Source organism: Corapipo altera, unplaced genomic scaffold, assembly GCF_003945725.1.
Source record: "Corapipo altera isolate COAL_440 unplaced genomic scaffold, ASM394572v1 2b, whole genome shotgun sequence".
NCBI lineage: Eukaryota > Metazoa > Chordata > Aves > Passeriformes > Pipridae > Corapipo > Corapipo altera.
Window position 1 is genome coordinate 8243066 of NW_020884874.1, and position 10709 is coordinate 8253774.

Consider the following 10709-nt stretch of genomic DNA (forward strand, 5'->3'; position numbering starts at 1 on the left):
GAAGCACTGCACTGCTGTTTTAAAAAAAATCTTGCAGCCCAACAGCAATCCAACACCAACTCTGTGCCTGCTGACACTGAAAGCGGCCAGTGCAGGCAACCAGAAGCCTCCCCACAAAGACAGTAAGTTATCCCCACCAGCCTTACTCAAGGTACACCCACCCAAGAAACTCCATTGCAACTAACAGGAGCCTTTCCATAGACTTCAAGAAGCTCTGACCCAGCTAAACTCCACCCTTTCTCAGCAGTTGCCATTCATTTGTTCTGTAATTCAGCACAGCACTGCTTTGAAAACATCTGATACTGTTTTCCTGCAAATGGAATAATAGGGAATAATAAGCAGGTGCTTCTGAACACAAACCCAGAACATGAGTATAAAACTACTATAGATGAAGCAAGTAAGTAACCACACTGTTCATTGTTTATCAACAATCTTTATTACAGCTGACTTTCCATGTTTAGAGGTTTCCTAGTAAGTATAAATATGAATCAAAGTGCTATCCCACAGTAAGAAATCTTTATTTGCACAAAAGAGATATAAACAATCAGTATTTCAAAGTTTATGCTACTTAATATATATAATACTAAAAAGGCAAAAAATAAACCAAGATGAAAGACTAGCAGCAAAAAGTATTCTATTTCTCTTTCAACACAGTCTGTGTGCTTCTACATTTCTCTAGCAAACAGAGTATAAAGAGAATTCAATCCATTTATATATGAAATATCCTGCCAAAAATATAACACTGTGTAAAGAAAGTTAGTAGTACAAAGTTTGGAGCCGGGGAAAAAAAAGAAAAAAGGAGAAAATAGATGTATTATCAAAAATCCCAAGTGTAAACTTTGCTGCTGCTTTAAAATCAAAAACAAAAGTCACATGAGTATTTCCGTTTGGCTTGGGAGCGAGGAAAATAAGAAAAGCTGATTTTTTTTTAAAGTGCTTAAGCACCATATCCAAAAGTAATGACTTTCAGACCTACTTAACATGAATGTGCTCAAAAAGCCACTGCTTACAGTATAAAAGCTGTCATTCTGAAATGCTGCACATTCAAACTGGCTTTATCTGCACGAATGAAAGATTCCTTTGAACAGCTCTCAATCATATGATGTCCCAAATCAATGTAATGCTATTAGAGCAGGCAGCTGAATTAAGTCCCAGAAAGTTGAAGTTTAAGAATAATAGATATAAAAAAAAAAAAATCTTTTTTTAATTTAAAGGCAGCACGCCTCTCCCAGTCACATGAAGGTAACTTTATGCAATAAGCAAGAGAAACAGTTTTATGCTATTTTTGTAAGCTACCTAAAACAAAGTGACTGTTGATCTCGTAATTCACATGTTAAGCAGCAGGAGATAGATGCTTCTTACTGATAAAACACAAAAAGGCAATTGTGGGTGGGACCAATTGCTAACACAGTATTTTATTATTAATAAACATACTGTCAACTTGACTTCAAAATAAACAGTATGTCCTAACAGAAAAAAAAAAATAAAAACAAGAAAACCAATTATTTGAGGAGATTTAGGAGTGTTTTGTTACACTGTTATATATTTATTTGAGCCTTAGAATAAAGGAAAAATTTAACAAAGCAAATCAAATACATAAGACAATTTCATGCGGGGTTTTGACAGACATCAGACACAGATTGCAAGAGAAATTTAAATTTTTTTAGCCATTTAGTAATGGCCATTTTTTTTTAATCTCAAGGTTAGAAAACACATTTAAAAATTAGAGCAAAGACTTTGGCATTCATTAACCCCAGGTACTGCTATAAATCATTTCAATCCCACCACTCTCCCAAATCAGAAACACAATAAACAAACCGAACTGGCAGTATTCCTGCAGCCACTGAATTGTGCCCACAGAGTGACAGCAGCACTACCCATTCCTGCAGTTATTGCACGAATTTCTCCATCAGCTTTGGAATTCCGCAAGCTCAAATTTGTTTACATCCATCTATTTCACAGGAATAATATTTTTACACTATTTCTTGAAAGTCATCAATTTCCAACACAGTGTATTCGTTGTTCTTCAGAACAGTTTTTAAGTTAAGAGAACCCAAAGACGACTTCTCCCCTACAAAGTTCCTGTAAACACTTCTGTATTAAGCCATAGCAAGTTCTAGAACAGGAAATTCAGCATCTCCAGTGAATTGACTTTACCTCACTTCTCCTCTACAAAAACATTTAAAAAACCCCAGAACACTTAATAATTAAAAAGGAAAGGAAATGCCACAATAAAGACAGTGAAACATTGTAACCCAAGCAGACATGTAAAATAAACCTCTGAAAAATATAGCATTTGAAAAGCAATTATTTTAGTGGTTAAAGTGTGCAAAAGACTAAATATGCCACCTGTTCCAGAGATAACTGAATACTGTAGCCATCAATGATTACTATTCAAGTCCAGCACTGGCAGTTGTGCTGCTTTTGTTGCTGTTTTGGACACTACATATTACCACTTTCTCTTCATTTCTCATGCCTTTTTGTTTGTTTTTTTTTTTAACAGATCCCAGTAGCATGACTTTACAGTGGTATAGGAAAGATGGGAACTTTTTTTTTTAAAGGTTTCCTGTCCATCCTAAGTCTGAATATTATGTGAAATTAAAAATAATGTTTTAAGCAGGAACATCAAACATTATTTCAATTTTTGTCTGTCTATCAAAATTACCTCAAAAAGATTCAAAATCTCATGTTTTTGTGAAACAAATATGATGAATACAGGAAAATACCATGCAAGGAAAGTGTAGCTATTCTATTGATGTGAAGTACAAAAGCTTAGAAACAGAAAAACACCCGCTTCAGTCCGAGACTGAGAAAAAACACCACAGATTTTTCAAAACCAGAGTCCATACAGTGTCACACAGCCCTGCCTTGTCATGTTTGTTAATACCCTCGCTTAGAAGTCAGACAGCATTTTGTTTAACTTGTGTTGCTCTGTATCATTACACTAAACCATAATTAACTCCTCTTTTGTGCCGGCCTCATTCCAACACAATTGTACCCACTGTATACCAGCAGCAGTTCTCAGGTTTTGTTTTGCAGCTCAGCTGTATTTTTCTTGGATGTTCACAAGACTGGCATTTGACTGGATGCGCTTGGCTAGAAAAGGAAAAATTATATGAAAATTAAACACTAAGAATTCCATAAAACTAGTCTCTCCACTCCCTCTATTTATCCGACACAGACTTGCAAACAGCTTTCTGTTCACGTCCAGAAACTTTAATGAAAAGATACGGCTGAAGCTCTTTCCTACCCTTCTTCAGGGGACAGCAGCAGACTAATAGTTGCTATTAGCGCCGTCAGCACAGCTGCAGGCAGATCTGGCTGGGCTCCTCTCCCACACGAGCCAAGCAAATCCCTGGCACCACCCAGCTCTTACAGTGAAATGCCAACACCACCACTTACGCAAAATGAGTATCCGTTTCTTCTGCTTTGAGTGAAGGAAGCTACTAAGATAAAAAACAATAGGTAGGAAGAGAATAAAGGATGAAACTGCAATCACTGGGACTGTATCACTGCAGGGAAGAGAACAGTTGAAAGTCCTGCTCCAAAGCTTCCGAGTGATGTTCATCTAAAAGGAAAACATAAGCAAACCATGAAAGCAAGCACATGCATTTTTTCTGTGCAGCATGGCATGGCAAACACTCAGGCCTCAAGACATACAAGTGTTCAAATATCACCTCAGAAAACAGCAATTTAACAGAACTCCCCCCAAAAACAAGCAAATCCCTGGAAATGTAGAAACAGACTATTTAGACAAGGCCAAGATTTCATATCAAAACTTCTACAAGCTTCAAAAACACAACTATACTCAGATACATGCAGACATTGGGAAACAGGCATGTGGCAAAGAGCTCACTGACAGCCTGTGGGGACAGGACTAATCCCACACTTTTGACAAGCACTCCTTTAGCCCAGCCACTTAAACTCCAACAATATACAGAAGCTTTTTCCAAACATATGTCATCAGTGCTGAGGACCTCTAGAAACAGCTGCTACAATAAGGAATCAATTAATACACCAGCTAGAACAATAGCAGTAAAGCTTCATATTAAAAGCCAGAAGATTAGGAGATTTTTTTTTTTTTTAAATCCATCCCTTTCACAGTAACAAGAAACAAAAGTGCAGCTACTCAAACTGGAACGCACTCGGGAGATCAGGAGCTTCAGTCACACTCCTGCAGCCCCGACTGAGGGCAGGACCCAGCAAGGCAGCCCCACCAAGTTAAATTCCCGCCATGGGACATCAGCCTGCCAAAGGCACTGCTGCCCATACTGCCCCACACCCAAAGGGAAAAGCCAATCCCTAGCAAGACAAGCACAAATGGCTGAGATTAATAAAGATCCCCATGACAAGAGCTCCGTGCTGAGTCTTAATAAAACACTTACTGCATCTTCCACGTCGATACATAAGTGTGCGGAGTGCCCAGACTCATCACTTTGCCTGTTCATCCTCTGCAAGTTGTTATACAGGTCATTCAACTTTGTGTAGGTTTCATTGCAGTTTTTACACACTTCTGTGTAGTTATTTGGTGACAGATAAACGGTTTGTCCCTAGGGTTGTAAAAATCTGCATGAATGCTGGTTTAAGGCATTACAAAAAAATTGGTTTGATTTGTTAGGTTGCTACTGCTATATTGACTGCTATATCGACAGGGACAGACGGTGCCATACTGAGCAACCCTTTTCATTTGTGGCCTTCAGCACCTCCTGAATGCAACACAATGCACACAAAAACAAAACTACAATCTCTGAAGATATTTCAACACAGTCATGGCTGTATCAGCAACCCACTGACCACGGGGTTAAGTTCTAGTTTAGACACTTGAAGTGATCAGCAGGCTGAAGAAGGCCTATAAAATGAACAAGGCCTATAAAGGCACATTTTCTAGAAAGCATTAATAACAAAAAAGCAGTTCCCTCAGAGACTGTTCTGTACCCATCATTTCCCATTTCTACTACTGAATGATCCCATAACTTGGCCAGTTTCTGATTGAAATAGAATATGCACAGTTTCGTAGGCTATATAGGGCATTTTCTCTTAGGATGATTACCACATTTATTTAACTAAGGAAGATATATTTGGCCATATTTGCAATATGGCCAAATTTTAACTACTCATAATTTTAAGAGTCAAAAGAAATGTTACAACAATTTAAGGTATCTGACCTTTCTGAACTAGTCCACATTATCAAAAGGATATTTAAAGACTGAATTTCTATGCCAAAACACAACAATTCTACAAAGAGAAAGAAAAAGAGCCTTACAGCATGCACACATGATATTTCTTACTGTATAATTATCAACTACGGTGAATTCAGAAATTCTGATGCAAAGTAGCATTGCAATTACATACAAAATGAAGTCAAGGTAAGTATCAGTTAGAATTAATTTTAGGCTCTCAATCTGTAAACTGCGTTTTACAGAACATTGTTTTATCTGCCTACAGTTCACAAACTCAGCAGCAGTTTATTTGTCTGGTTTGTATCTGCAGTTTATTCAACATCAGTAAGATTTTGGTAGCAATTAGAGGATTTAGAGCTTCTCTTAAATACACAGCATAAATACCTGAAGGTTATGTTCAAAACATGTCAGAGATTTATTGAATAAATCCAGGAATTCTTCAGTAGAATTTGATAATCCCTCACTGTTATTCTTTAAACAATCTGTCAAAGAGAGAGAAAAACATCAGGATATTCTAATTCCTAACATTTCCACAGCTGGCAAGCCCCAGACACTCCACTCCTGTAAAAAGAGCTCTCAACTATAAAGGACAGGTCTAGTCAACACTGCGATTCCTCATCTGCCTGCCATTGATGTCTCAGACCTGCTGACCTAACTCTTCATCGAGAACACTTTTCAGAATTAATTGGCCTTGATTAAGTGAAAGATGAAGACTACCATCAAGAGCTTTCTGAAGAGGGGGACTGAATTATCTTTGGACTTTGAGATAAAACAAGACATTACTTTTATTTTCCAGCCTGCAAATCTGGCTTTGCCCAGCAACAGTAGCAGCCATTTTGTGCACCAGCAGTGGAGACGAAACGGCGAGCACCCAGGAAACAGCTAGACCACAAACACAATAGTAGAAATCAGAGTGTAGATTATTATTCTTTAAGAAAAGAGCTGAGCTTTTCACCAGCTTTGAGGGGAGCTCTGGGGCTTTCCTCCCAGTCATAGGTTCAACCCTACTATGTTACTGCTTCCATCCATCCTACCCTGCTTTAGGTGCTCTAGCCAGCCAGACCCTTGAAAACAAGACTATTTGGGAATTCAGGTGTTCAGCAACAGCATCATGAGAGCAAGCCAACATCCCAGAAAATTCTTCTGAAAGAAGCAAGCATCAGCAGCAGTGAGGGTAAGCATTCAGCTGGGCACTGGGCAGGCAGCACACAGTCCACAGGCTAAGCATGGCAGGACAGCACAGTCCACAGAGCTGCTCCGGTTCTGCCTTCCCAGCCCTCACAAAGAAAACAAATTCTTCTGGGCTCTCAAGGGATTCTGCAGCAAATCCAGCATCTTTAACACTCAGCTCCATAGTGATATTCCCACTCTTTCCTAGTGCAGCTGTTAGTGCAGGGTCCCACAAAGCACACCAGGGGAATAGCAAACAGCCATAGTTTAGCTGTCAGCACAGCACAGCAGCACCAGTATTGGGATGTGAGACTCAAGTATACACTTGGACACTCTTCACCCATAAAATGAAATCAAATCATGGCTGTGGAGGCAGATACTGTTCAACATGTAAGCATCCCAGAGTTCATAACTTTCCTAACAAACAAGGAAAAGACTCTTATGCAAGTTTTTTTAAAAATGGAAAGACAGACAAAAAACCACAATGAAGCTAAAAAAATTCTCCAGCAAAGTAATCACAAGGAAAACTAGCAAGACTACTTTCTGAAAGATTAATCTAAAAGAAATATTTATATAACAACTAAGTTTTCCAACAGATTACTGCCCTCAAATTTTGGCCCTTACAGAAGAAAACCCTCTTGGAGTGGCTATAATTTAGGATTTGCATGTTATCTACTTATATTCAAACAAATAAGTACAATTCTGACCTGTGCAAATTCTGGGGCTAAGCCATAACAGCAGCACAAAAGCTACAGAATGAGTCACATACTTGCACAGTTGGCTGCCTCCCAGGTTTCATTAAAGAACTCCGAAAGGGTCACAACTATCTGCAGCCTGTCTGAGGTCAAGATGCTTTTGGCACAATTGTGGCTCTCAGAAGAATTCTAGAAACAAAAGGAAACAACAAAAGAAGCAAACAAGTGTTAAAGATACAAAGGGAAAATTTTGAAACATAGTTTGGACAAGCACAGCTAAACAATCACACAACGCATTGCATCGATATTTCCAGAAAAGCAGAGCAGAACTGATGGAACAAAAATCTTTTAATCCTCCAACTCATACTGTGAGCGACACAGCTTATTGCAAGTGGTCTCTGCAGACCTGCTAGGAAATGCACACAAGTCAGTCAAAAATACACGACAACGTAAAAAGAAAAAACAAGCACAAGACAGGGCCTTCTCTTCCAGGTGGCTCATATTCATCCACTCCTGGGCTGCTACCACAGGAGCCAGCTCAAGGCATGTGCAGCCAGAGAAAAGGACAGGGTTGTTCTCATTAGACAGAAGGAACAATTGAAGGACCTGAAGCAAAGGAGTGGTCTCAAACAAACCAAACCCAAACAATAGAAACAGCCTCCAAAACCACTGTACCAATGTACTCTACCAACAGCAAACTTCCCCCCAGTGCAGCGATACCAGGAACAGTCCTCTGCAAAGCAGTGCCTGCGCTCGCTCCCCCAGGCCTGTGGCCAGGCTGGGCTCTCATCCTCCCCACACGCAGGCACCAAGCTCATCTCTCTCACTGAGCCACCCAACACCTCACAGCAGGCTCTGGCACAACTCATATAGCAACTTATTCTCTGGACCAAGCTCATAAAAAAGTGGAGATCAACTATAAAAGCAGTTACAGAACAGGAAGTCTCCCTGTCAGAATTCAGATACGGAACCATGACCTCCAGTCAGCTGACTGCCATGCTCTAGCTCCTGGTTTCTGGCTGCTAAATTGACTTAAGCACTTCTCAAAATTGCCAAAGCTGCCAAAAGCCTCTTTGATAAGCGACGTGGAACACAGAAAAAAATAATCTCTTTAATGAGAAATTTGTTCCTTATGGAGCTTTACAAGAGATCCACTTTCTGCCCCTCTTTGTTAAAATGGGGTGGGGGCTGGGTTAAACAAGACCTTTCCTTTGGAGGCTTAACTGCAGAAGTCAAATATTGCCACACCTGGTAACTCCCACATTCACTGACTTTCATTTCTACTGAATTAGAGAAGACAAGAATGTTGCTTATCCGGGAAACTGGTTGCTTCACAAAGGCTCTAACTGTGAAATTTCCTCACCACCTAGGCTCATGAGTAGGAAAAAAACATTTTACCAAAACTGAATCAAGTAAACCTAAATAATTCCTTATGTATGTTTGCCTAATTGATTCTTTAATTAGCCTAGGGAGGAGGACTTTACATTTCAGAGATGTCCAAAACTTAAGTTGGCTGCCCTTGTCACATTGCACTCTAACTGTTGTTAAGATAAAAACATCAGATACCTGACCACTTGTAATTGTGGACTGAGGTTGCAAGAGGTCACCTCCTTTATTTACTTGGTTAGTTAATCCACACACAGAAGGAAAGCCAAATGCTCTCTCATACAGATTTATCTTCCAGATCACAGAGTAGACCAGTCCTCCCAGACTGCCAATATTCAAGCACAGCAGCTACAATGTGTTCATACATATTCTAAGTACTGGAATATGTTTGGCAGCCTATTCCTAGCCAAAATATCATGCTAAAAGTACCCAAGAGAATTGCATACTAAATTTTTCCCTTTCACACTACCTAGTCACTGGTACAAACAGCTTCCATAAGAGAAACAGATAAAACAGACTACACGTTTGCAAACTAAAACACGAGACCAGTGGCTATATATTCGCCCTGGAAAGGGCAATTACCAAGTGAACATCCATGCACTTTTCCAATACGAGCACTGGGGTGGTGAGGAGAACCGGGCAAACAACCCATCATCACCCAAAAGCAACACTTTTCCAACAACAGGTAATTAAACTGTGAAAGGCTTTGCAGCTGGACACTGCAGCACCTGAAGTTTCCCTGCGTTTAAAAAGCGACCGATTTTTCTCGTCAATGGCAATTCTAAAGTTTGGGATTCAGAAATCCCAAGACTGGAAGCACAGTCCAGGGTACACACTGCTATAAATGTGCTCTCTTACCAGGGCACCCACTTCATCACAGATCAAAGGTCCTTTGGTCTGATCCACTAATGTCATCCTCGCATCATCCCAGGAACTAACTTTTACAAATGGATAAACTGGGTGAGAACACACAAAACAAGCCATGAACCACATCCAACACTAAGAAATGAAAGAAAAAAAAAAAAACACACCAAAATCCAAAACCAAACCAAAGTATGATCAAAGTCTGAAAACCTAGCTTCAGCCAAGGTTCTCCCACCAGGAGGGTGCATTGACTCCAGCCAGTGCTCAAGACTTCTAGTTTGCTGCCACACACTCCCATCACCTTTGGAGCCAAGAAAACCATGACACGGCTCCTTACAGATGATGTGCATCACTCACCACAGTTTCACAGACCATCCATTTTCCAAGAAGTGTCAGGCAACCAAGCTCTGGCACTGCTCCCCATTAGTGCTATACAACATGTAAGCCAGAGCACAGCTTCAGCCACTGCTATAGCAGCAAGAACAGCTCAAGTTTTTCCACTTGCACAGCTTTTTTCTGCAGGTGGAGCTACTTGCCCCTGGCCATGCCAGGAGCTGGCTACACGGACCACGCCACCGCACGGAGCAGGAGGTGGCCGTCACCGGCAGCAGCGATTCTCACACGTTCCCAGCCTCTGCCAAACTGCCCTGCGCACTCCGGTGAGGCTTCTAGCCTGCCTTCCCGATGATCCCACCTCCACCCGACGTGCTCCGGCACTGAACTCCCACGGCTGTAAGCCTCAAGAGAAGGGCCTAGGCCCTCAGCCCGCCCCGGTAGACCCGCACCTCCCTCACCCCGGACGCACCCCGACGGCGCGGGCGATGCTGCCGTACAGTGTGAGGAGGCGGCGGTAGAGCCCGTGGCAGCCCTGGCACAGCCGCACCGGGCGGGCGCGCCGGCCCAGGCAGCCCGTCAGCGCCGCGCAGCCCTCCGCGAAGGCGGCCAGCAGGCTGCGGCACTCGGGCTCCAGCTCGGGCAGGTCGCCGGGCAGCCCCGCGCCCCACAGCTCCTCCGCCAGCCCCTCCGCCGCCTCCAGTGCCGGGGCCCAGCGCGGCTCCTCGGCGGCGGCGGCGGCAGGGCCGAGCACAGCGAGCGCCAGGACAACCAGCAGCACCCCAGGAAAGCACCGCGGCGGCGCCATGGCGGCCGCGCCGAGGAACCGGAAGTGCCGCGCCGGGAAGGGCCCGCCCCCGCCTCGGGGGCGCCGCCGCTCATTGGCCCCAGCGGTGAAGGGGCGGGGCCAAAGGGCGGGGCCGCAGCCGGGCGGCCCCAGGGGCCCGTCCCGGGGCGGGGCGGGGAGCGGCGGGGGCTCGTCCCGGGATCTCGTCCCGGGACACGGCGCTGGGGCGTCCTCAGGGCCGGAAGCGGGTAGGGGCTGTACCTGTGCCCGCGGGATGTACCTGCCTCGGATGCG

The 10709-nt window shown here is 43.0% G+C and overlaps 1 protein-coding gene across 1 annotated transcript; it reads right to left on the reverse strand.

The window, feature by feature from the left end:
- Positions 1 to 413: 413 nt before the first annotated feature.
- On the reverse strand, positions 414 to 10456 carry OSTM1 (osteoclastogenesis associated transmembrane protein 1). Its single transcript, XM_027634007.1, has 6 exons — positions 10101 to 10456; positions 7120 to 7234; positions 5565 to 5662; positions 4386 to 4550; positions 3403 to 3568; positions 414 to 3096 (listed from the first exon to the last, which is right to left on the reverse strand). The coding sequence occupies exons 1-6, from the start codon at positions 10434 to 10436 to the stop codon at positions 3041 to 3043; spliced, it is 936 nt and encodes a 311-aa protein (XP_027489808.1). The 5' UTR covers positions 10437 to 10456; the 3' UTR covers positions 414 to 3040.
- Between the last annotated feature and the right edge of the window lie 253 nt (positions 10457 to 10709).

What these genes read in the sequence shown, in the direction of transcription:
- OSTM1 (XM_027634007.1), bottom strand. Translation starts at nt 10,436, where the DNA reads ATGGCGCCGCCGCGGTGCTTTCCTGGGGTGCTGCTGGTTGTCCTGGCG. An exon ending in GCATCGCCCGCGCCGTCGGG is followed by an intron (nt 7,235 to 10,100) that starts GTGCGTCCGGGG and finishes TTTTGTTTCTAG; the next exon opens with AATTCTTCTGAGAGCCACAA. An exon ending in GGAGGCAGCCAACTGTGCAA is followed by an intron (nt 5,663 to 7,119) that starts GTATGTGACTCA and finishes TCTCTTTGACAG; the next exon opens with ATTGTTTAAAGAATAACAGT.